General features: G+C 41.3%; 2 protein-coding genes across 3 annotated transcripts in view; one reads left to right on the top strand and one right to left on the bottom strand.

Moving 5' to 3' along the window:
- The first annotated feature begins 1,437 nt into the window (after positions 1 to 1,437).
- Positions 1,438 to 14,722, top strand: LOC112215384 (mitochondrial fission regulator 1-like). The gene is made up of 9 exons (XM_024374384.2): positions 1,438 to 1,533; positions 7,634 to 7,731; positions 8,695 to 8,796; positions 11,462 to 11,595; positions 11,782 to 12,014; positions 12,208 to 12,457; positions 12,575 to 12,773; positions 12,916 to 12,978; positions 13,090 to 14,722. Exons 2-9 carry the CDS (start codon positions 7,696 to 7,698, stop codon positions 13,135 to 13,137), a joined length of 1,065 nt encoding a protein of 354 aa, XP_024230152.1. The 5' UTR covers positions 1,438 to 1,533; positions 7,634 to 7,695; the 3' UTR covers positions 13,138 to 14,722.
- Positions 14,723 to 16,773: 2,051 nt separating this feature from the next.
- The window catches only part of LOC112234079 (high affinity cAMP-specific 3',5'-cyclic phosphodiesterase 7A-like), a 38,855-nt gene continuing 29,693 nt past the window's right edge, over positions 16,774 to 25,935 (bottom strand). For both annotated transcript variants that reach the window (XM_024402066.2, XM_024402067.2), the window contains exons 4-12: positions 23,553 to 23,734; positions 23,383 to 23,446; positions 22,566 to 22,762; positions 20,938 to 21,069; positions 20,629 to 20,720; positions 19,045 to 19,189; positions 18,858 to 18,954; positions 18,646 to 18,726; positions 16,774 to 18,538 (exon numbers count right to left, since the gene is read on the bottom strand). In XM_024402066.2, the coding sequence (XP_024257834.1) occupies positions 18,225 to 18,538; positions 18,646 to 18,726; positions 18,858 to 18,954; positions 19,045 to 19,189; positions 20,629 to 20,720; positions 20,938 to 21,069; positions 22,566 to 22,762; positions 23,383 to 23,446; positions 23,553 to 23,734 (1,304 nt within the window). In that variant the 3' untranslated portion in view covers positions 16,774 to 18,224. The remainder of the gene's footprint in view (positions 18,539 to 18,645; positions 18,727 to 18,857; positions 18,955 to 19,044; positions 19,190 to 20,628; positions 20,721 to 20,937; positions 21,070 to 22,565; positions 22,763 to 23,382; positions 23,447 to 23,552; positions 23,735 to 25,935) is intronic.

Here is a 25,935-nt window from a genome sequence, read left to right as displayed (position 1 = left end):
GACAAAGAGGGCTCCATTGGAAAACTCATCTGGGACTAACTTTGTTAGCTTGATGGCTAACTTTAGCAGCTTAGCTAGGTTAGCGGCTATTTCAAGCAGACTTTAACCTCTCTGTTAAGCTGGAATCCGGGACAAGAAATTGCGGTCCTAGCTGTTAAAAGCTAACCGCCTCACAGAATCCATTCAAAACAAGTTTGGATCAAAACAAGTTTGAATCATGGTAATATACGGTCCCATGTCGCAAGGAACTGTACACAATTCTGAAAATTTCCCAGTTCTTTCATGGCCTGCATACTCACCAGACATGTCACCCATTGAGCATGTTTGGGATGCTCTGGATCAACATGTTTGACAGCGTGTTTCAGTTTTCGCCAATATCCAGCAACTTTGCACAGCCATCGAATAGGAGTAGGACAACATTCCACAGGCCACAATCAACAGCCTGATGAACTCTATGCGAAGGAGATGTGTTGCGCTGCATGAGGCAAATGGTGGTCACACCAGATACTGACTGGTTTTCTGAATCAAGCCCATAATTTTATTTTAAGGTATCTGTGACCAACAGATGCATATCTGTATTCCCAGTCATGTGAAATCTTTAGATTAGGGCCTAATTTATTCATTTAAATTGACTGATTTCCTTATATGAACTGTAACTCAGTAAAATTGTTGCATGTTGCGTCTACATTTTTGTTCAGTATATATATATATATATATATATATATATATATATATATATATATTCAATTCAAGGGGCTTTATTGGCATGGGAAACAGATGTTAACATTACCAAAGCAAGTGATTATATATATATATTCAATTCAAGGGGCTTTATTGGCATGGGAAACATATGTTAACATTACCAAAGCAAGTGATTATATATATATTCAATTCAAGGGCTTTATTGGCATGGGAAACATATGTTAACATTACCAAAGCAAGTGCTGAATGTAACAGTTTTTCTTTTATATTATTTTACATTGCTGTTTTGTTTCACATTGTATTCGATTGTTGCATTACTGTGATCTGGGCACCCTTGAGAATGAGACCCTTGTCTCAATGGGTTTTCCCTGATTAAATAAATAATAAATACATTACTGGAACAAATTGTCACGACCTTGATTACTGTTGTGGTTAATTTACTAATGAATGTATTGTATTTACCAAATTGTTCACAACAAAAAGACAGTGACAGTAAACTACAGACAAGGAATTGATGGTACTTGATATTTTGTTACTTGCTGTCTGTAAACCAAGACCTTTGGTCCGCGTCCTTTATGACAAGAACTCCAGTTGGTCAGTTGGCCTGTTATTTATTATAATCAACCAATAATAGTATCATAAAGTTATAGTACAAGCCCAGTCTAAACAATGTCTCAATGCCCATTGGTTCATAAAAATTATCCAACAACCCATACGTCAAGAAATAAATATTTTATCCCGCCCACTCACTCCGCCAGGAACGCGGTTACTCAAGACTAGAGTGGAGATTTGGGAAACACATTTTCCTTGGATGTCGACAAAGTCAGTCTCGTAAGTATTTTTTATTTATCAAATTCGATCCACAAACTTTGCTATGACTTACCTTTCGCTAGACTCGATGTTAACTGTCTACGTTCAAAACGCCTTGGTTAACAAGAAGTTTCGTTAGCTATATACAGTAAACTGTTAGTTTAGTTAACTAACATAATTATACTTGCTTAGTTACAAAAGACTCAGAGGGATATGTCAGGAGATTCAGTGGTTCAAAACCTAGTTAAGTTTTTCGTCACGCAGTGGATATTTCCAGAAATGTATGGCTTTCGTCCCAAACTTAAGCCAGGCCAGGCTTAGTTACACACAGCAACTTGCTAGCAGTAGTTTGCAAGTCAGAAAGGCCGGTGACTTGTCTAACGTAGCACTAGCCCGATCATGACTCCGTTCCATTACATTACACATGTCGTTGGATGAAGGTGTCTTCTGTAAGGGAGAGTTTTGGTAAGAGCCCCGACGCTCAATCTGAACATTATTTACAGGCGTTGCTTTATGGTTTTGGAATCATAAGGACCTACGCCACCATGATATAATACAATAAGCCCGTGACAACAACAAGACATGCCACACACTGGCCGAATAAATTCAACTACACATACGTTTGTTTCGTCACACAACCGGAGAGCAACATCTGTCCAGTGACATCCACAAAGCAAATATTGCATGCAACAAACCTGCAGCATGGTCAAGCAAGTTAAATGTTTTCGACAGTTTACTAAACAACTACTGATTTAGAACCCACAGAGTTACAGCAAGTCAGCAAGAAGACAACAGGAGCACTGCCTCCACTATTCCAGCACAATTTCAACTTAAACATCAACAAGGCTATATATGTTTAGTTTAATACAATGAAAACAAATTTAAAGATACAAAAAAAAAAACGATTTAGTCCAATCAGTTGCTAAATATAATGCCAGTGTTTCAGTGTAATTTACACTCATGCGCAATTAAACATATCTTTTTTACTTGACCCAACTTGTAGACTAGTTGAACGCCAATACCAGCCTCTTCTCTTTCATGTTGGCAAAACGGTCTATGGCTCTGTCATACAGTATGCTTTTCGTTTTTGTTTTCATAGGCTACCTAGGCTGGCAAGCATTTTAGCTAACTTCCCCTCGTGCAAAAATGAACCAGATAAATTCGCTAGCTAGTTAACGTGAGCCTACTAGGTTACATCTAGGCACGATATATGCATTTATGGTTGGTTCAGAATCATTGGCCTGTACAGAGAATTAAGTCAAAACCACGATCCAAATCCATATCGCCATCCATGGTTTTAGGAAAGTGCAGTTTTAGCATGCTAGTTACACGTTTGTCTGTCAATGACATTTTGCGAAAGCCGGGTGTACACTACACAATTTTTGCCATGATTTAGCTGTCTCGGACAAGTTTTTGAGATTGGAGACAAAATCCCCATGTCTTTGCCTATTCAGGTCTTGTGGCCATCACCGACGCTCTTTTAATGTGAGCGGGTCAAAGACGCAATCTGAGGGCTGTGGATCTCGTCTTTTAGCAGTCCCAGACGTCCCTATATTTTCAAACAGGTTTGATTTTATCGGCATAAAATCTGCAATGCTCTTGTAGTGTGAGATGTGCAACGCCAAATTGATCAGCAATAGCCAGTGAGAGCTTGCCAGAGAAGCCAGTGAGATGACGTTTTGCATCACCCAGAATGTGTAGACCCTCAAGCAGGAGCGACAGCTACTAGTATGCGTTTGTACTTCCCTTCAACAAAAGCAAGTGTCAAATTGTTACAGCTCTGAAGTTCACAAGCAATGTTATTGTCATTTTCAAAATGTTGGCTAGATATTTAAACTCTGTATGCTACTTAAATCGAATCACGTGATAGTTTTTGTGAGACGGCATGGTATTGAAAATTTTCACGACCAAGTGAAGAATCTTGTAGTTTGTGACCACGTCTCACATCGTTTAATGTGCACACCACTATGTTGGCAACACACTAAAGGAAAGACGGACGTTTAATGGGAGACGCTCAGTGATGATGGGGTTTTGAAAGTCGTGCAGTGTCCAACCAGCTTTAGAATGTGATTTGATTGGTGTGAAGCCAAATCTAAACTGGCATCCCTTGGGGGGGTATTTTGCTGCACCAGGACAAACCCCAGTTGAGCTCAGCTCAATGCTCTTTGGCTAATATATGGAAGTAGGGAGAAAGTGCATTTAATGGCTTAGACAACGGCTGAAGAAAGTATTTACAGTGCTGAATAACAACTTAAACATAGACTTACTCATAAAAACAGCAGCTCTTTACTGTATTCGTTTAGTCTCTCTCTAGTCATGGTTTTGAAATCTCACATCAACACCCTATGTGCTTTAATAAAATCAACTATACTGCCGCACCGGCAGAAATGCTTCATGACCACAGTAAAATTTTATGACTGTTGACTCACGGTAATCCCCTCATGCACTCTGGACATGTTAGTAGTACCCTACTCATTAACTATCATCAGGCCACTAATGGCCTGGTACTCAGGGCTCTATTGTCCCTCTAACCACTCTGGATTCAATGCAAATGCAATCAAAAATCACATCAAACACTTCGTCAAAACAGTATGTTCTTTTAAAACTCACGTCACTGTGATGGATTAGTTTGAAGAAAGAAGTTAATCAGTAGGTTGAAACTGAGTAGAAACATGGTCATTGTGGATGTTTCAAAGCCTAACGCAACGAAATGGACAGCGATTTCAAAGGTGATGATTCATTCAAAACGCCCATATGCATATTAGGGATTATCCATAGTCCTATATGTGAGCCCAAGTCCAAAAATATATATTTATATTTATTTCTTTGCTACTGCTCAAAAAAATATATATATTGGTTGACCAACCGCCTATTGACCGACCAGTCAACTAATTGGGGTCAGTCCTAAAATAATTTCATTTGGCCTATATTAAGGACATTATCTATTTAATTGTATTTACGGATAGCCAGGGGCACACTCCAACACAAATGCTTTGTTTGTAAATTATGTTTAAGTTTGCCAGATCAGTGGCAGTACACAGCAAATTGGCCAGTGTTTCAGTGTAACATTTCTAGTGTTAATTCAGGATTCAATTCACTCTGTAAGAGTGAAATTTACACTCAATGGTGTATTAGAACCCTCAGTGTTGGTGTTAATAAACCAGAGTTATAAAATATTATTTGTCACATGCGCTGAATACAACAGGTGTCGTAGACCTTAACATTTAAGGCTTACTTACAAACCCACTAACCAACAATGTGGTTTTAAGAAAATATTTACTAAATAAAGAAGAAAGTAGCACAATAAAATACAATGAGGCTATTTACAGGGTGTACTGGTACAGAGTCATTGTGCGGGGGTAAAGCTTAGTTGAGGTAATTTGTACATGTAGGTGGAGGTAAAGTGACTGCATAGATAATAAACCGTGAGTAGCAGCAGTGTAAAAACAAAGGGACGGTGGGGGTGTCGATGCAAATAGTTTGGGTGGCCATTTGATTAATTGTCCAGCAGTCTTATGGCTTGGGGGTAGAAGCGGTTTTGCACATTGGATAGTAAAACAGTCCCATCAATCACGCCGATCATTATCATATTTCCCAACTGCAAGTAGGTTTATTTTTTTTAAAGATTGGTTTAATGCTTTTGCATGTACATTGATTAATTTATTAAACTTATGCTACACAAACATAACATAAATAGTTTTAAACTAATCCAATCAGTTAGTTAGATTTATTGCACCCCTTACTGAAATGGTGGTTCCAGTTTAAATGGTTTAGGTCGTCTTCTTATCAACTTTCCTAACCCTGAACGTCATTCTGAATGCAGGTTAAAAATTCAAACTGTTGGATAGCCTAACGCTGGCTTGATTCCAAAAGGAAATGCATATAACTTTGCAAGCCAGGATATTGTGACTTGTGGGCATGATGTGGTCTGTAAACCAGGAGTTTCCTAACACCACTGTGTTAAGGTAAAACACATCTATCAAATTAAGGCCTTATGTGATGTGTGTATTGTCAAAGAGTTTAATTTTAATGATAGCATTCACCTAGGTACTCACTTGGTGAAAGCCACAGGCCTTTTAAAAAGGAAAGAATTCAATAACCATGTCTCTGTCACTAACAAATATAGTCATGGGTGGTAATAAAAAATGAACTCAAAGAAAAGGCACCCTGGGAAATCTGCAAATGATGCTTTGCACCACCCAGTCAACACCCATACAGTCAACACCCAAAAAGTATTTTACTGTAACCCCTCAGGTGTTCAATTTAGTCGAGTTTACTCTAAATTAAGTGTTCTGTTTTACACTGTAGGGGTTGCGCATTACTCTACAATAGAGTTCATTTGAAGAAGTTAATTGGAACAGTAATAGTTGAATGGGGAACACTGCAACAGAGTTAAATCTTTAGCAATTTAAAAAGTGTTATTTTAACACCAGTTCAGTGGGATTCATATGTTCACTGAAAATAGTGTACTTTTTAAAACTGTCAGAGTTTAAATGTACACCATTGATTTCACTGTGTAGGGATGACCAGGAATGCTCTCTTGATGAGTGTGAATTTGTAATTTTTCCTGTCCTGCTAATCATTAAAAATTTACTTTTGGGCGTCAGGTGAAATGTATGGAGGGGGGGGGGCCTTGAGAGCTTTCAGACAGGGTCCCTAAAAAGGCAGGGAATAAAACTAGCTGAGAACTCAACTTCACCATATATACACTGAACAAAAGTATAAACACAACATGCAACAATTTCAAAGATGTTACTGAGTTACAGTTCATATGAGAATCAGTCAATTGAAATAAATATTCTAGCGGTTCTTCTTTCTAAGTAAGGGTGTGGCTTAGAAAACCACTCCGTATCTGGTGTGATCACCATTTGCCTCATGCGAGACAAATCTTCTTGGCATAGAGTTGATCAGGCTGTTGATTGTGGAATGTTGTCGGACTCCTCTTCAATGGCTCTGTGAAGTTGCTGGATATTGGGGGGAACTGGAACACGCTGTCGTACACGTTGATCCAGAGCATCCCAAACATTCTCAGTGGGTAACATGTCTGGTTAGTATGCAGGCCATGGAATAACTGGGACATTTTCAGCTTCCAGGAGTTGTGTACAGATTCTTGTGACATGGGGCCGTGCATTATCATGCTGAAACATGAGGTGATGGTGGTGGATGACTGGCATGACAATGGGCCTCAGGATGTCATCACGATATCGCTGTACATTGAAATTGCCATCGATTTAAGATGCAATTGTGTTCGTTTATAGCTTATGCCTGCCCATACCTTAACCCCACTACCACCATGGGGCATTTGACATAAGTGAACCGCTCGCCCACTGATGTCAGTTACGACGCCAAACTCCAGTCAGGTCAATACCCTGGTGAGGACGACGAGCACGCAGATAAGCTTCCCTGAGACTGTTTATGCAGAAATTCTTCAGTTGCGCAAACTCACATTTTCATCAGCTGTCTGGTGGCTGGTCTCAGACGATCCCGCAGATGAAGAAGCCGGATGTGGAGGTCCTGGGCTGGTGTGGTTGTGAGGCCAGTTGGATGTACTGCCAAATTCTCTAAAACAACTAAGGCAGCTAATGGTAGAAATTAACATTTTAATTCTCAAGCAACAGCTCTGGTGGACATTCCTGCAGTCTGCATGCCAATTGCATGCTTCCTCAACTTGAGACATCTGTGGCATTGTGTTGTGTGAAAATTGTTTTCACATTTTAGTGGCCTTTTCTTGTCCCCAGAACAAGGTGCACCTGTGTAATGATCATTCTGTTTAATCAGCTTCTTGATATGCCACAACTGTCAGGTGGATAGATTATCTTGGCAAAGGAAAAATGCTCACTAACAGGGATGTAAACAAAATTGTGCTCAATTTGAGAGAAATGAGCTTTTTTTTGCATATCGAACATTTCTGGGATCTTTTATTTCAGCTCATGAAACATGGGACCAGCACTTGACATGTTGAGTTTGTTTTTGTTCCTTATAGTATGAATACAAAGGGAAGTCCAAAGTGATGGCTAGGATAAAAACAAACACATTTAGAATATCAGGAGCAAGGCCAAAATATCACAATGCTAACTACAGGTATTTCTACCCCTGTTTGTCTTCCTGTTGTTTCCCCCAGACTACCTCACAAAGAAGATGCTTTCTTGTCTACAACTGCTTCTGTGAAAACACATCGATATAATGAGTAAAGAAAGTCCAAGAATAGAAATGGACCTGGTAAGTGCTTTCATTTTCCCCCATACCATGGAGTACAGTCATGATCAGACCAGATATTATTTACCTAAAGGTCGGCAGTTGGCGATATTGAGTCGTTTTCATTTTACCATCCAAACGCATTGTATGCACCGGCAATACATTCATATCCCTTGTGAACCGTTTCGTACTTAAATCATTTTCCATTCAGGCTGCATAGGCTTCGATTTCCTCCTGAACTTTATTTAATGGTGAAAGCGGAGAAAAACAGGACAAATATGTGTACCACCAGCATGGTAGAGTGGCTAAATGCTAATCCTGGATGTTTGTCACGTTCAGCCAATCAGGTTGCAGCAATCTGTTTTTTCACCTCTAACCTAAGGCAGCGCTGTATCGCATTAGTGAAAACCAAGATTTCTCAGGGTAGGTCTGCTGGTTTTGACTAGCAGGAGTGACTTTTCTTAGCAGGTTAGAAGAAATTATGCAGCAGGTTTGGATAATTAATGTGGCAGGTTAGGATAATTGTTAAGATTAGGAAAAGGCTTAGTTTGCTAAAATTGTTCCTGAAGCAACTCAAACATATTTAGCTACAACCAAGTCTGCCCTGAGTACAGTCTTGGTTTTTGCCAATGTGATGCCGCTAATAGTTTCGACCTGGTTGGCTGAACGCAATACACAACATCCAGGATTAGCATTTAGCCAATTTAGCATGGTGGTGGGAAATGGTGTTTTCATAAAGGTATGCATATTTTTCTATTTAAAATAAAAAATAAAATTTCGGCTTCTCGCCATTAAATAAAGTTAAGGAGGATATTGAAACCAGACGGTGTAGCAACTACAGTATACCCAGAAGTAGAGGAGGACTGAATGGCATTTCCACTATACTGTACTTCTACTATACTGTCTTATAAGGCATGATTTAATTGTGATGTTCCCATTATCTTGATTCTAGTACTTAACCATAGACCTGTGTGTTTATTTTGACAGGCCTTTGGCTTTTCAGGCAAGGCGTATGGCTCCTCAAGGAGTATTGTGAGAAGAATAGCCACCAATCTTCCCCTTAAACCATGCCCCAGGGTCCATTTTCAGGTAAAACTGTTTCTGCGACAGAGGAGGCAGGCATATAACATGTCCGCCGCCATACTTTGACGGAGTATGATCTGTGTGGGACATTGTTTCCATGTGACTTTGTTTCCGTGTCTGTCACTGTTTCTGTGTCACTGCTCTCTACCTTGTGCTCAAGTGTCACGTTATCTTGGCGTTCTCTGGCCTGATGTATTCTGATCTAACCACCCTCATCTTGGCGTTCTCTGGCCTGATGTATTCTGTCAAGTCACCCTCATCAAGACTGTTTGCCAGCTTGTTCATTTGTTTTGATGCTTCAACACTAAACAGAATAGGAAATGTCATGAGACCAATAACATGGACCTAGGTGCTGATTTCATGTTTAGGGAAGTTAGGCTATGTTGCTCCTCATTGGTAATAAAATATCAAGGTGCCTTTTTAATGTTTAGATTTGAAGTCTGATCCCAATTGTATTTTTTTTTTTTTTTGCATTAGAAAGTTCCAGTTACATAGAACACAACAGTTAATTTAGATAGTCATGTTATCATTGCCCTGCTCAGTCTTTACATTCATCTTTCCTGTCATTACTGTTTTTTCTTCTCTCCCTCCCTTTAGCTGTCCTTCCTTTCTGTGAGGAATGCAGTATGTCTGTTTTAGGTCAGTTCATCAGGCAACGTACAACAGTAACTTTGTACTGTTGACTAATACCCCCCCCCCATTTGCTGCTATAACAGTTACGCTCCACTCTTCTGGGAAGGCTTTCCACTAGATGTTGGAACATTGCTGCAGAGACTTGCTTCCATTCAGCCACAAGAATATTAGTGAGGTTGGGCCTGGTTCGCAGTCAGTGTTCCAATTCATACCAAAGTTGTTTGATGGGCTTGAGGTCAGGGCTCTGTGCAGGCCAGTCAAGTTCTTCCACACCGATCTCGACAAACCATTTCTGTATGGACCTCACTTTGTGCAGGGGGGGCATTGTCATGCTGAAACTGGATAGGACCTTTCCCCAAACTGTTGCCACAAAGCTGGAAGCACAGAATTGTCTAGAATGGCATTGTATGCTTTAGCTTTAAGATTTCCCTACACTGGAACTAAGGGGCCTAGCCCGATCTGTGAAAAATAGCCCCAGACCATTATTCCTCCTCCACTATGTATTGACGCAGGTAGCGTTTTCCTGGCATCCGCCGAACCCAGATTTGTCTGTCGGACTTCCAGAATGTGAAGCAGGATTCATCATTCCAGAGAATGTGTTTCCACTGCTTCAGAGTCCAATGGCAGCACTTGGCATTGCACATGGTGATCTTAGGCTGGTGTGCGGCTGCTTGGCCATGCACACCCATTTCATGAAGCTCCCTACGAACTGTTCTTGTGTTGACGTTGCTTCCTGGGGCAGTTTGGAACTCTGTAGTGAGTTTTCTAAAGAGGACAGATTTTTACACGCTTCGGTACTTGGTGATCCCGTTCTGTGAGCTTGTGGCCTACCACTTTGTGGCTAAGCCATTGTTTATCCTAGATGTTTGCATTTCACATTGACAGCACTTGACCAGGGCAGAAATGTAATGAACTGACTTGTTGAAAAGGTGGCACCCTATGAGGTGCCCTGTTGAAAGTCCCTGAACTCTTCAGTAAGTCCATTCTACTACCAATGTTTGTCTATGGAGATTGCATGGGTGTGTGCTTTATTTTATACACTTGTCAGCAACAGGTGTGGCTGAAATAACTTGAGGTAGATGGATTACTGTACCAAACATTTTGCCTCAATTCCCAGCACCGTTGAAGTTCTTGACACTGAAAAAAGTGCGCCTGACACCTACCATACCCCGTTCAAGGGCACTTCAATCTTTGTCTTGCCCATTCACCCTCAGAACAGCGTCAATTTGTCGAAGCATGGATGCTATAAGGTGTCAAGCGTTCCACAGGGATGCTGGCCCATGTTCACTCCAATGCTTCCTATAATTGCCAAGTTGGCTTAATGTCCTTTGATTAGTGGACCGTTCTTGATACACACGGGAAACTGTTGTGTGTGTGAACCCCAGCAGCGTTGCAGTTCTTGACACACTCAAACTGATGCGCCTGACACCTACCATGCCGCGTTCAAAGTCACTGAAGTCTTTTGTCTTCCAAATTCACCCTCTGAATGGCACACAAACACAATCCTGTCTTGATTGTCTTAAAAATTGATTGGCCTAAAAATCCTTCTTTAACCTGTCTCCTCCCCTTCATCTACACTGAATGAAGTGGGTTTAACAGGTGATGTCAGTAAGGGGTCGTAGACTGACCAGGTCAAAGCTATTGTGGAAAGAGCAGGTGTCCTTAATGTTTTGTATACTCAGTGTGTGTAGGTATAGTTAGATCACCGCTGCTAAATAAATATAGGTGAAACACTGGTCTTCTTGGACTGTCCCCTGAAAGGTATCTGTCTTTTTCTATGACTTTAAGCTCATGTTGACAGACAGCATACGAATAGACCTCGACGGGTTGTTGACAGACTGCATAATTAAGAATGGACCTCGACAGGCTGACAGACGGCATCAAAATGGCTTACTTCAGTTGCTGTCATGTGCTCCATTTCTAAAAGTCAACCGTAGCCAATCAAATGTCTGTCAGGGTAGGTTTCCAATAGTGTGAATGAAGTTAAATAGACAGAATGTTTAGGTGTATTAATTAACATGGCTGCCCTGTGTCTCAGCTCGATCCTTACACTGAGGACAGTAGTGTCCTGAATAGCGCCGGGAGACGGAATGGACTGCTGGCCTCTCTGGCTGATGTCTGCTGGATCGACGAGGAGGAGAAAAATGACTGGTTTGGATTTGGGAGACTGAGGTAAGAAAAGAGAGGGCGTTAGCACAGGCAGCCGTTCTCAAGCCGTGATGTTGCCCCTGTTTATTGACCCACACTGTGCTTATTAGGGAGTTCCTTTGCACTTGTTAACTTTCCATGTGTGTATTACTCCATGAATCTCTTTCCTGCTTTCTAATATGGTGCTTGTATACCATCGGTCCCACTCAGGTCAGAGACACCGTCAGGGCTCATGTTTCGTTCTCACCCGCCCAAACAACAACCTTTTCCCAGACGGAGGTCATTACCCAGGCTGCACAAGGCCGAGCCGGAGCCCCAGGGTCAGACCTGCAGCAACGATGAGGCCATCCAGAAGATCAGTGCTCTAGAGACAGAGCTGGCTAAACTCAGAGCCCAGATCGCACAGATAGTACTGACCCAGGAGCAGAACGCACTGACACCAGGTACGAGAGAGAGACCTCAGAACACACACACACTAAAAGGTAAAGAAGAATCCTCAAAACAGAACTGTATCTCAGCCCCTTCCTTTGTTGGGTAAGTTCTATTTTTTTCTACTGTAATGATGTATATCTGCCTGAAGATGGCAGCTTTTCATGGAATAATTGTCAGACTAATCTGTACATTTCTTATCCCCAGGAGGTCCTCCCGCCCCAGGTGGCCCTCCTCCGCCCTGCGTCCCTCCGCCTCCCCCGCCGCCTCCTCCCCCTCCACCCCCACTCATGGGGCTCCAGCAGAGCTTCTCAGTCATTGACCTCATCCAGGAGCGCCGTGGGAAGAAGACTGCGGGACAGACACTGCTGGACCAGGGGCCCAAGCAGGCAGAGTTTCCCAATATGCTGGACGTGCTCAAAGACATTGGCAAAGTCAAGCTGCGCCCTGCCAAGAGGTAGGCACCGTGTTCATGGTCTGACTTCTACATTACAGAAGATGGACACAACTCTCTTGTTTTATTAACTGAAACCTGTACTGATTTTTCCCTTAATCCCTGTGTGTTCCTGTCCAGACGGCCAGAGGAGAGCCAAGCCAAACCAAGAGAGCCCACAGACGCTGCGTCTCTTATCGCTAATGCCCTGAAGCGCAAGTTCGCCCATCGCTATCGCCACAACAGCAGTGAGGACAAGGAGTTTGACTTCCCAGCCTCTGAACTGAAACCTTTCTGTTCTGAATTCCCCAAGACCAACAAGAAAGTAGAGATTCCTCTGGTAAGAGCAACACGGATACTACATTACTCTCTGTTAGGAATCCTCCTTCATGGCCCATCATTTTCCATCTACACTGTATGATTGTGCAACAACAAAGATGTCTGTCTGGGTTGTCAGTTGCTTACCTTTTTCTGTCCTCTAGGTAAGGCAGTCCCGGTTGAAAACCCCAGCCCCTGTAGTGAAACCACGCCCAGACACCCCACTGGTAAGAGAAGTGCAAGCATGACAAACCTTTTTGCTTTATAAAGGTTTCTGATCTAATATTTGATACGTTTGGAAACTCATTTGCTCCTCGGTCTCTTTTCCCATCCTGTAGTTTGGGCAGCACATGTTGAAATCTACTGGCAAGAGAAATCTCCTCTGAGCACCCACAGAGATGGGATGGAATTCTGGACTTGTTCAGAGTTCTGGACCTTCAGACAGTCGTGGACACTTTAAGTGCCTTATGAAGCGGTTTGTCAGCTGTCTCTGGATGGACACATGGTTTCTGACTAGATATTCAGTTCATCTGCTCTCCATTCCTACTCACCAACAGTGTTGCATTGCCTCAGTCTTCTTCAGTTCTTGCACTTTGATAACATACAGGATCTATTTTTGTGTGTACCACTTCGATTTTAACTTGTTTTAATCAAATGTCTATTTTTGTTTCTTAAGTGACGCCAGTTTCAAAGTCTTTGATCTTAAAGGTCAAACTTTGCTGTACATCTTTATTTTTTGTTATCATAACTAAATTCCAATATGAGGCACACCAGTGTTTTATGTTCTGCATACACTACAGACTCCTAATATTCCTCTCAGCTGACAACTGTTCATAACTACATTTATATATGGGAATGAACCTTCTCTGAATCACAGATGGAAAGGTGTATCCTTTTTGCATGCCCTTTTCAAGGCAGTTGTATTTCTCTTTGCCTCACTGTGTATTTGCTGTCTACTGCTTGCTGTGGGTAGAGAGAAATGTATGCAGAGGAGAGGGAACACTTTGTCATTTGGTCCCTCTTGTAGAGTATTGGGCCATTGACTAGAATGCAATTTACAAAAACAGTCTAATTTCTGATTTCTAGATCTCTTATTTATGTTTTGAACTGAATTTAGTTAATACTTGATACAAATAATGAAGTTGTAGCTGTTATCAATGCTATCAAAGCATGTATGGTTGATGTATTTGTATTTATGTTTTGTTTTAGACTGGCTCTCTTTTAGCTTTTTTGAGTTGAACTGGGACCAGTTCTGTTTCTGGAAACACTGTTACCATACAGTACCTCAGTATGAAGACTGGACCAAATGAATCTATGGTGACAGTGTTGTCTTAATGCAGTCTGGGGGGAACAAGGTTAGTGTTGAACTAAAGCTTAACACTGGGGTCTACCAGTCATTTTAACTACAACTTACCAATGCTGGGCATGATTATTATTTTTGTTCCATTGTGTTCCTGATCTGGCATTATCATTCAGTTGTATTTTGTTATGGTTAGAAGCCAAATGTATCCGGGGAGGTAGTGCTACTTGATGACAAGCTGAGTATCCCTCTGTTTATATCCAGATGCCTTGATGCTAAGAATATTTCATACCATAACCACTGTTCCTCTTGGATATATTCTGTTGATCGTTAAGAATTTCATACTTCATATTTTTTTGTGGAATAACAAAGGTGTTCTCTGCACACCTTGACACAGACATGGCATGACCAATATGACTATTTAGGGGGGAAACATTTCAGATAAATCTAACACTAAGACAATCAATGACCAGTGTGTTTATCATTGACATACTGTATGTGCTGTACCGATATCTATTTCCTGCTCGGTGTGTTTAAGCTTTGAACTTGAACTGCATGGTGGGAGAACATGGACAACTCAACTGTCAGTGATACTTGATGTAAAACACCATCTGTGTTGTGAAATGTCTTCCATACTTGAAAGAAAATTCATGAATAAAACCAAAATGATACTTGTGTGCATGGAATGTTTGTCCAATCAATGTCACCTCAAGATACGTCTTGGGTAAATAAAGTGGACTGTTTCCACATTGCCTGAGCTAGAGTTCCACCGATTAATCGGAATGGCCGATATCAAGTTTTCACAACAATCGGAAATCAGTATTTTTGGAAACCGATTTTGGCAGAATTTTAAAAAATATATATTTTTTAAACCTTTTAACTAGGCAAGTCAGTTAAGAACACATTCTTATTTTCAATGACAACCCACCGTTCCTAGGCTAACTGCCTTGTTCAGGGGCAGAACGACAGATTTTTACCTTGTCAGCTCGGGGGAATCAATCTTGCAGTTAACTAGTCCAACGCTCTAACCACCTGATTACATTGCACTCCACGAGTGTTACGCGAATGCAGTAAGCCAAGGTAAATTTCTAGCTAGCATTAAACTTATCTTATAAAAAACAATCACTAGTTAACTACACATGGTTGATATTACTAGTTTATCTAGCATGTCCTGCATTGCATATAATCGATGCTCCAATGTGTACCTAACCATAAACATCAATGCCTTTCTTAAAATCAATACACAAGTATATATTTTTAAACCTGCATATTTAGCTAAAAGAAATCCAGGTTAGCAGGCAATATTAACGAGGTGAAAATGTGTCACTTCTCTTGCGTTTATTGCATGCAGAGTCAGTGTATATGCAACAGTTTGAGCTGTCTAATTTGCCAGAATTTTATGTAATTATGACATAACATTGAAGGTTGTGCAATGTAACAGGAATATTTAGACTGATGGATGCCACCCATTCGATAAAATACTGAACGGTTCCGTATAACGTTTGTTTTCAAGATAGTTTCCGGATTCGACCTTATTAATGACCTACTGCTCATATTTCTGTGTGTTATGTTATAAGTCAATGATTTGATAGAGCAGTCTGAGAGGTGGTAGGCAGCAGCAGACTCGTAAGCATTCATTCAAACAGCACTTTCATGCATTTGCCAGCAGCTGTTTATGACTTTAAGCCTATCAACTCCCGAGATTAGGCTGGTGTAAAGATGTGATGTGAAATGGCTAGCTAGTTAGTGGCGTGCGCGCTAATAGCGTTTCAAACGTCACTCGCGCTGAAACTTGGAGTAGTTGTTCCCCTTACTCTGCAAGGGCCGTGGCTTTTGTCGTTGTGTTCCTGGTTCTAGCCCAGGGAGGAGCGAGGAGAGGGACGGAAGCTATACTGTTACACTGGCAATACTAAAGTGCATATAAGAACATCCAATACTCAAAGGTTAATGAAATACAAAAATGGTATAGAGAGAAATAGTCCTATAATTCCTATAATAACTACAACCGAAAACTTCTTACCTGGGAATATTGAAGACTCATGTTAAAAGGACCCACCAGCTTTCATATGTTCTCATGTTCTGAGAAAGGAACTTTAACGTTAGCTTTTCTTTTTTTTTTTACATGGCACATATTGCACTTCTCCAACACTTTGTTTTTGCATTATTGATGAGGCTAAATTTATTTTATTTATGTATTATATTAAGTTGTGTTCATTCAGTACTGTAATTTATTACAAATGTTTAAAAACATGTTTTATAAAAAATAAATGTAAAAAAAAAAGTTTAAAATATATATTTTTTAAATCGGCTGATTAATTGGTATCGAATTTTTTTGGTCCTCCAATAATCGGTATCGGCGTTGAAAAATCATAATCGGTCGACCTCTAGCCTGAGCCCAGTAATCCCAAGCATCAGGGTTGAACAGTGAATGACTACAGTTCATGTCCCCAGGAGGGTAATATGCCATTTAGCAGATGCTTTTAACCAAAGCGACTTACTCATCTGTGCATACATTTTACGTATGGGTGGTCCCGGGAATCGAACCCACTTCCCTGGTGTTACATGCGACACCAACTGAGCTACAAAAGGACCAAACGGTGTATGATGTTGAACAGATACGGTCCTGTAAGATCTATTCGTTACATTTCTAGCTACAATGAAGATTTCACCTCAATACATCACTGTATATGACTTCTATCACGGTCAAAGTTCACTTGGATCATTCATGTCAACTTGTTTTATTTATCAAAATGTAAACGGCAACAAGCATGTATCAAAAGGTCAATACGGCAAATCCTGTACAAAATGGCTTGACAAGTCTTCTTCCCAAAATGGCTGTCGCAACAAATTGTAAACAGTTTTACAGCGAAAATACTAAAATCAGCTAAAATAGGAAAAAGCACCTGTTAAAATCTTTGTGCAGTCTACAGAATAAAAATGTATAAATGGAGATGGAATGTAAAAAAAAAAAAAAAACATTTATATACAGAATGTGTTTGAGTTCAGTTTTTCTTCACAAAAAGGCAAAAGAAAATAAGTGCATTGAGAGGACAAGCACACGATGTACTTCATGAGATTACTAGAAGAACTAGTGGTAGGGAGCTGGTTTGGTCACTTAGCGCAGTGTGCATAGTTATAAGGCATCAGTACAGCAGTCCTAGGTTGCATGTGGCTATGATGATAATGAGAGACATTCTGAGAGAGTCCCATTCAGTAGACGTAAACAGCTGTTTCACAGGTAGCTAAACCACAGTAAACTTCCCTCCTACAGTCCACCCTGCGTGAGTGGTGTTGTGATGGGAGTTTTCAGATGGGGTGTGTGTACTATGCCTCAGTGACTGGTCCAGGGTTAGAGGTCATGCATTCTCTACAGTCACTGACAACAATGCTTCTTCATATTAGTTACATTCTAGAATACCATTCTGTCTAACCCAAGTTCTCTCAGAACAGAAGTTGTGTCCAATATTTCAGTCTTTTGGCAGTGCAAGGAAGAGATGAATACAATGGAGCACAGGGGGTGTTTCTTTATGGCATCTGGTGTGTGTGTGCGTGTGTGTATCAGTCAACTTCAGCAGTGAGTCGACAATTCAAACACTAGTGGTTCTTCGCATCTGTGCTTAGAAGGCATATCGCGGAACCATAATGATTCATTTCGAATGGACAACAAGGACAAACAAACATCTGTAAACAGTCTTCATAGAGGCAGCAAAAGGACTGGGCTTGTCACATTATCTTCAGGAAGAAGATTCCTTACAAATGCATCAACACACATCACGGCATCTCTGTGCGGTCTTTAGAGAGCATCTCTTCAATACTCAGTGTGTTTCAAATCCTCCTACAGAACTTTGTTTGAAAATGGCACTTCGCCTTCAAAATGGTGGTGTTACATTAGTAAGGCTAAAACTACAGAGGACAAATAAATAAATAAAGCCAATAAAAATACTAAATACAGCAGCAGTATCTATGTATGTCAAGGAAAGGAATTAAAAAATAAATAAATAAAATCTGTGGTTTGTCAAATATGGGAGGCAAAGGCAACAAAAACATGAGTACTGTTCTGGTGGGGCAGTGGGAGGGGGGTTTAAAGGCCATACCCCGCTCCTCCCACCCTCTCCCCAGTGTGTGTCGAGGCTAGCGGTTAAGGGTCAGGGTTCTAAGGGCAAACATGGAGTGTCAGGACTCCTTGCTTCCCTGAGGTATTTCTTTGTAGTTGGTTTCTCCTGTGGCTGTTGCCGTGGTGACAGCTATGGGTTCCGCAGCAGAGGCAGACTCTGGTTCTGACTCGGTGACGGCGGGCGTTGACATGGTGAAGAAGGCAGGGCTGCTAGGTCCCAGCTCCTCGGGGCTAGAGGACCCCTCCTGCTGTACTAACCCACCCCAGCTGGCCTTGTTCAGCCCCAGGTGGCCCAGCATGGTCTGGGACAGATGCGTGTCAGAGAACCGGCCCCACTCAGCAAACAAAGGCTCCACCACGTACGTCATGAAACCTAAGAAGGAAAACACACAGGGTTATAGATGCAGGCCTAAGAGAGCTTCTGGTTTATATCAATGTATTGTAGCTAGTACTAAACTAGAAATCGTCATAAAAACGTACCAATTTGAATGTTTGCCATGGAGTTACTCTGGCTATCACACAGTGGACTGACTTCAAGTCGGTGCTTCTTCTCAATGTCTCCTACAGAGGGATAGACAACACAGCACACACTGATCAGAAATCAACAGGATAGGTGAAAAGACTGCTGGAGATTAAGAAGGGTAGAGGGAGAATGATAATCATACAGAATGAAAGGAAGAACGAGAGAATACCTTGGTGGAAGAACTCTTCCGTCACTTTCTCACTCCACTGTTTGCTCAGCTCCCAGGGTCTGCAGGGGTTGCAGATGTCCGCACATTTCAGAGCCATCTGCAAGGAGTTAGAGACAAAATAGCCAGTCAGACCCCACAGTTTCCAGCTGATAAGAACCAAAATGGCTGGTTCTACCCAGGCACACACCTGGAGGATGAAGTGTCGGTGGCTGGCGTTGCTCAGGTACAGGTCATCCTGGTCCAGGTGTGTCCTGAACTTCCCCAGGTACTCGTTCTGTCTGCTGATGTCAGTGGCTAGGATAAGAGAACCCAGTTGGTGCTCCATCTTCAGCCTGAGGAGATGATGAACAGAGGAATTCATTAAAATATGCTTTAAGCGTTTTACTACCATACTCAATACTCTAAGTGTACAACAACTCATTACCTTGATCTTTAAAACCTCTTAAATGTAAAGTCCCCATATTTGGGGACCCTATTTGATTTTTAAAATTCAATTCAGTCTGATATGAGAACAGTCTGGTATGAGAACAGTAGTCCCCATCTCCAAAAGCAGGTTATCTGCAGAAAGATGAGTCTCTTGGCTATTGATTGGTGCCTTCAAATCTTTTGTGTGACTTACTACCACATATGGGCATTAGAATTTATAAGGGCAGGGTGAGCCGATGACCTCATTTCAAGATGGCTGCTACCTACATTATGTTAAGCGTTGTCAAGCATAAACGAAATAAACACGGAAGCCGTTGACACACCGAAAGCCGGGACTCCACAGAGCACGAGGATATCTTATGTCTGCCTGTGACCTACCGTTACTGATCACCAGCCCTGAGAGTCAATATGTTAATTTTACACAACATTTTCACCACATCTTACAAGGTAAGCTTCCATTTGGTCTGTGTTTGAGCAAGAGCTACATGGGGGGGGGAAATTCTGTTAGAAATGGAACATGTTTCAAGTTAAAAACTGTAGTTCTTTTGTATCCTGTTTAGTGAATGATTACTCTGAGTAGTTTAGGCCATGAAATGGTGTATGCTCATTTAGAAAGGTTGACCTAATCAGATGAGGATACTGCCTTGGATCAGAGAGCAGGGTCAGGCCCAGAAGATGGATAGCTAAACAATAGTGAATAAGAACTTTCCAGTGTGCAAAAACAGTGCAATTACCACATTTGGACACTGAATGTACACCTTGAATGTTTCCTGGATGCTCCATAACCCCACCAAAATATTCAGGTGAGGTTGATATGGTAAAAATTGTGTTTTTATACTGAACAAATAGCATTTAGGGATTGCAAATATGTAATAGCACTGGAATAATCTAATTTACAGACATATGCCACTTTGGAGAGGTTTAGGGACACTTGGAAACGTCCCGTGACCATACCTGACACCACTTACTAAAACATCTGCCCATTTCTAGTTGTTAGATCTATCAATCCCATTTTTTTCTGATACTGTTCACATGTTGTGGAAACCATCCGACGTGTTTCCAGCTCCTGTCATCAATAATTCACTTCTAGCTGGTCAATGAAAGATCACTTGTGTACAGTGAACTGTGTAACTGCTCTCAATCTTCTGATCCCTCCTCATAATCTCCCAGATGTCTCCTTTCCAAATATACCAAGTTTTTGCATGTCAGAATCATGTAATTATACATTCATATCAGTTACCTTTGGGTATGTCTATTTAGGTGGAAATCGACATTTTGCCATTACATTTAATTAAAAACAGTCATTAAATCACTTGGCACTGGGAAAAGAAATGTGCAGACTGACCCGTCCTCAGCAGGCAGGTGGGAGAACAGGCCGGTCTCTCTGAGCAGACCTACTGCAGACCTCCAGTGATGGTTCTCCAGAACAGAGGAGTTCTACAGACACATTAGCATTTTTAGAACGCTGTAATCCTGCGCTGCTAAGTGAATTCAATCATAGACCTCAACGTTATCTTAAAATAACAAATAAACCATGAACTAGGTCAAGTTTTCAACACTTTTGTCCTGTTGAACATGGCCATCTAGTGTCTTCCAGCCATGTCTAATATGAACGCTACAGGAGCTGTGGAATGTACCAGCGATGTGCTCTCACCCTGTAGAGCTTGGCCAGGTAGTGGTTGGTCTTGATGAGGAAGGGCTGGTTGACTCCCGGGTGGTCCAGGTCATGAGTGGCGGCTGCCAACAGGCCCAGGAGGATGTCACAGGACGTCAGGGACTTGGCCAGCTACGGAGAGACAGGGAACGTAGGCACACTTATCTCTGCTCATCCCCCCTTTTCCACATGGTTACATTTCAGCCTTATTCTGGCAACTTCATTAAATAGTACCCACAAAACACTAGTCTCAACAACAACAACAGTGAAGAGGCGACTCCGGGATGCTGGCCTTCTAGGCAGAGTTACAAAGAAAGAGCCGTATCTCAGACTGGCCAATAAAAATAGAAGATTAAGATGGGCAAAATAACAGACACTGGACAGAGGAAGCATCCCAGAGTCGCCTCTTCACTGTTGATGTTGAGACTGGTGTTTTGCGGGTACTATTTAAAGAAGCTGCCATTTGAGGACTTGTGAGGTGCATGTTTCTCAAACTAGACATTAATGTACTTGTCCTCCTGCTCAGTTGTGCACCGGGGCCTCCCACTCCTCTTTCTATTCTGATTCGAGCCTGTTTACTCTGTTCTGTAAAGGGAGTAGGACACAGCGTTGTACGAGATCTTCAGTTTCTTGGCAATTTCTCGCATGGAAGCACCTTCATTTCTCAGAACAAGAATAGACTGACGAGTTTCAGAAGAAAATTCTTTGTTTCTGTCCATTTTAAGCCTGTAATTGAACCCACAAATGCTGATGCTCCAGATAATCAGCTAGTCTAAAGGCCAGTTGTATTGCTTCTTTAATCAGAACAACAGTTTTCAGCCGTGCTAACAATTGCAAAAGGGTTTTCTAATGATCAATTAGCCTTTTAAAAGGATCAACGGATTAGCTAACAACGTGTCATTGGAACACAGGAGTGATGGTTGATGATAATGGGACTGTAGATACTCCATTTAAAAAAATATATATATATTTTAAATCTAACGTTTGCAGCTAAAATAGTCATTTACAACGCTTCCCCCCTATTTGACCTAGATAGTTTGTGTGTATGCATTGATATGTAGGCTACATGTGTGTTTTTTTAAATGTATGTAGTTCTGTCCTTGAGCCGTTTCATGTTTTGTGTGGACCCCAGGAAGAGAAGCTGCTGCTTTTACAACAGCTAATGGGGATCCTAACAATGTCTACTCTGTATTTCTGATCAATTTGATGTTATTTTAAAAATGGAAAAGAAAAAATGTGCTTTTCTTTCAACAATGACATTTCTAAGTGACCCCAAACTTTTGAACAGCAGTGTATGTAAATGTGATGTTTCCGGTTTTTTGTTTTTTTGTAACACATTTTCACAAATTTCTAATGTTTTTGCTTTGTCATTATGGGGTGTGTGTGTAGATTAATGAGGGGGAAAAACACCCATTTTAGAATAAAGCTGTAATGTAACAAAATGTGGAAAAAGTGAAGGGGTCTGAATACTTTCTGAATGCACTGTACATGATTGGTAACCTTGCCTCTGGCCTGAAGACTCATAAGCTAATGCCTAGGCTTTAGCTCAGTGGGATAAGGTGGTCAATAGCCCAGTAAGTTACTTCTGAATACTTTCTGTACAATGGAATAATAGCTCTGTCTGATACCTTGGGTTCTCGCAGGTAACAGTACATGGCCTGCGTGACGTCAGCGGCGTGCACAGCGTTGTGGTAGGGGTTGAGGCTGTGGTAGTCTTCCTGCACCATGACCAGGAAGCGCCACAGCTTTACCATGTCCAGCTGAAACAGCTCCAACAGACCATACTGGTTAAGGAGGTGAAAGGTCAGCGTCACCAGGCTGTTTCCTGCATGGAGAGGGGAGACATGGTATATGTAGTTTAAAGATCTGGTCAGGAATAGTGTTGGGGGTAGGTAGTTATGTATTTTTGTGTTTGTGGTGGAGTTTAACATTGCAATAGCATCAGCATTGCAAAGAAAATCTATGGAAAAAAACAACCATTCCACTTCTACACAGCATTCATCAAAACAAACACCAGAGAGCGCCATTGTCTACAAATGCCTGAGTTGAAAGGAGGCCTATGCAGTAATGTTACACCGTTTCGCTTATTCTCTGAGGATGATGAACATTTTGAAGAACAATCTGGCCTTAAATGGCCATGTACTCTTATAATCTCCACCCAGCACAGTCAATAGAGGACTGGCCACCCGTCGGAGCCTGGTTCCTCTCTAGGTTTCTTCCTAGATTTCTGCCTTTGTAGGGAGTTTTTCCTAGCTACCGTGCTTCTACATCTGCATTGCTTGCTGTTTTGGGGTTTTAGGCTGGGTTTCTGTACAGCACTTTGTGACATCTGCTGATGTATTTATGAAGCCCTTTTTACATTTGATTGATTTATAAATACATTTGATTGAATACAAATATGTAGCTAACGCTTTTGGGGGAAATATGGATATGTCAGAAACTTACCATTGGTTAATCTGTCATAGAGGAAAATGTCGAAATTCCAGGTCGCGACCCTTTCCAGCATACACTGCAAGAGAAAACATGCAAATGTAGGTCTGTGTTAAGACAGAAATATGAATTGTGTATGCATGCATACGAATATATGATTGGCTAAGAGAGTGTGAGCATCGGACCTTGGCCTGTCCGGTGTAGTCCTCATCCAGGATGTGGAGGGGGTTGAGGTGGGGTGTTCCCCAGAGCAGACGGGAGGAGTGCAGGTACCTCTGGAAGCTGAGCAGTCTGCGGAGCCTCCTGCCAGACACAGGCCCAGCCGAACTGAAGCCAGGACCAGGGATCAGAGTAGAGTCTGAGTAGGCTGAAGGCACAGAGACAAAGGCTTAGAACATTAAGTTACTTAGAAGTGAAGGGTTTACAACATGGTAGATAGAAATATAATGCATAGATTTAAAGTAACTGTTCAGTGTTTCCAGATTTCTATGAAATATGACCTATAATTAATTACAATATAGGAGTGAAATAATTCTTTTTTTTTAAGGAAAACTATGTTAAAAAGCAGCTTTACTGTGTTGGAATGGTGTGGGCGTTCCCCAACAACAGAATGGTGTGTATACCAGTCATTAAAAATATTCATGCAAGTAGACTGCTGACTGGCCAGCTCATCCTCCCCAGGAGTATGAGGAAGTGGCCAGAATTTTTTAAACAGTCTGTTTGAGATACAAGTTTGAGGTGGGGAGTTAGTAGTTTTTTCTCCAATTGATGCTTTGGCCACACACAAGAGTAAAGGACAAGTTAACAACATTATTTGGATATCAGAATATGAACTTTTAAAAGGGAGAGTTTCACTGGACAGTTTCCTGCTCTACAGAAAGGGACAAAGAGGGACACTGTATAATCATTTAGTAATGTACTCTGCTTGATAATCCGTAAGAGTCTCAAACTGCTCTAAATCCTATTCAGCAATGTTGCACAACGAATGTTTGGGTGGACTTATAATTTACAGTAAGGGCTATCCAACTGACCAAATGTTGAATAAGTGAATAAGAATTAGAACTCTGATGAAACAATAGAATAAATCAATAAGAGACGTGTAGAAAACAAATGATTGATGTACTTCATTCCAGTGAGGTCACACTGGATTTAAGACTGGTTGACTATGAACACTACTGCCCAAGGGTGGACACACTTACACCGCTGACTCAGCCACCTGTTCTTAGCCTACTGCCTTCACACACACCACAAGTTGTGCTTTGTCAGTGGACACACACACACCATGGCTGGCTGGAAAGCCTTGGTCCCACTTAGGAAGCCCGTCAGCATTCCGAGAAAGGCCATTACTTTTAAACCAGGAAGAGAACACGCACACAAAACGTATGTCGGCAGAGAGAGAACTCTTCTGGGCTGGGAGTCCCTGACGTCACGCAGCAGGACTCACATTCAGGTTTGGGGGGTGGGTCATTTAAAACATTTAGGAGATGAATTGACATTAAATTCTTGAATTAAATAATGTACCGTCTTTTCGCTAAAAGACATGACTGAATTAAATGTAACTTCACTTCCTGATCACCAACCCTTCTCAGTCACAAAAGCATTCTTGAGGTTGACTGACTTATTTACATTAAGACAGCCAGTGTTAGATGGCGAGGAAGACTAATCAGTGTGTGAAATAAATAAGATCTGCACCAACATCTGTCGGTCAATCTGTCTGGTGTGGCAGATCTACAGAGTTAAAGGTAGTACTCACAGGGGTAGGGCTGTACGTAGCAGATCTACAGAGTTAAAGGTAGTATTCATAGGGGTAGGGCTGTACGTAGCAGATCTACAGAGTTAAAGAAAGGTAGTACTCACAGGGGTAGGGCTGTATGTATGCATGTATTTGGGTTCCATCTCTAGCTTTCTTAACTGATGTTTTTATACTACTGCTACTCACTGTATATTATCTATGCATTGTCACTTTACAAATGACCTCGACTAACCTGTACCGGTACCCCTTGTATAGAGCCTCATTGTTATGTACATTTATTGCGTTACTTCTTGTTTGATTAGATTTTTAAAAAAACTTTAGTTCATTTAGTAAATATTTTCTTAACCAACAATGCAGTTCAAGAAATAGAGTTAAGGGTTTGTAAGTAAGCATTTCACAGTAAGGTAATACCTGTTGTATATGGTGCATGTGACAAATAACATTTGACTGGATCAGTGAGGGTAGCATGAGAAAAATACTGTATGCCACTACCAAGTGCATGAATTGAGACTGGGTATATAGAGATATTCAGTCACTATTGGTTTGTTGTTAATAATGGGTCTTGGCATTCTGGTCTTCAGTGTGGGTAGCAAGTAGCACCCTTTTCACAATACGACAGATTCTCTAGAGGTTTCAAAAGGATACTTTGGGCTATATATTTTGTAATCATGTGAACTTGCTGCGTATCTAACGCTACCTCTGGAGGTAGTGCACGACACTCGCCCGACAGTTTCCCCCACTCTGAGCAGGGCAGCGAACAGTATAAATGGTAATAGCTAGGATGTGTTATTTTAGTGTTCCCTTGATTTTTTTTG

This window comes from Oncorhynchus tshawytscha, linkage group LG16, assembly GCF_018296145.1.
Source record: "Oncorhynchus tshawytscha isolate Ot180627B linkage group LG16, Otsh_v2.0, whole genome shotgun sequence".
In the NCBI taxonomy this organism is placed as follows: domain Eukaryota; kingdom Metazoa; phylum Chordata; class Actinopteri; order Salmoniformes; family Salmonidae; genus Oncorhynchus; species Oncorhynchus tshawytscha.
Note: the sequence above shows the minus strand (reverse complement) of the source record. Positions and strands in the feature narration are given on the sequence as shown.

What these genes read in the sequence shown, in the direction of transcription:
- LOC112215384 (XM_024374384.2), top strand. Translation starts at nt 7,696, where the DNA reads ATGAGTAAAGAAAGTCCAAGAATAGAAATGGACCTG. An exon ending in AGAAAGTAGAGATTCCTCTG is followed by an intron (nt 12,774 to 12,915) that starts GTAAGAGCAACA and finishes TCTGTCCTCTAG; the next exon opens with GTAAGGCAGTCCCGGTTGAA. An exon ending in CACGCCCAGACACCCCACTG is followed by an intron (nt 12,979 to 13,089) that starts GTAAGAGAAGTG and finishes CCCATCCTGTAG; the next exon opens with TTTGGGCAGCACATGTTGAA.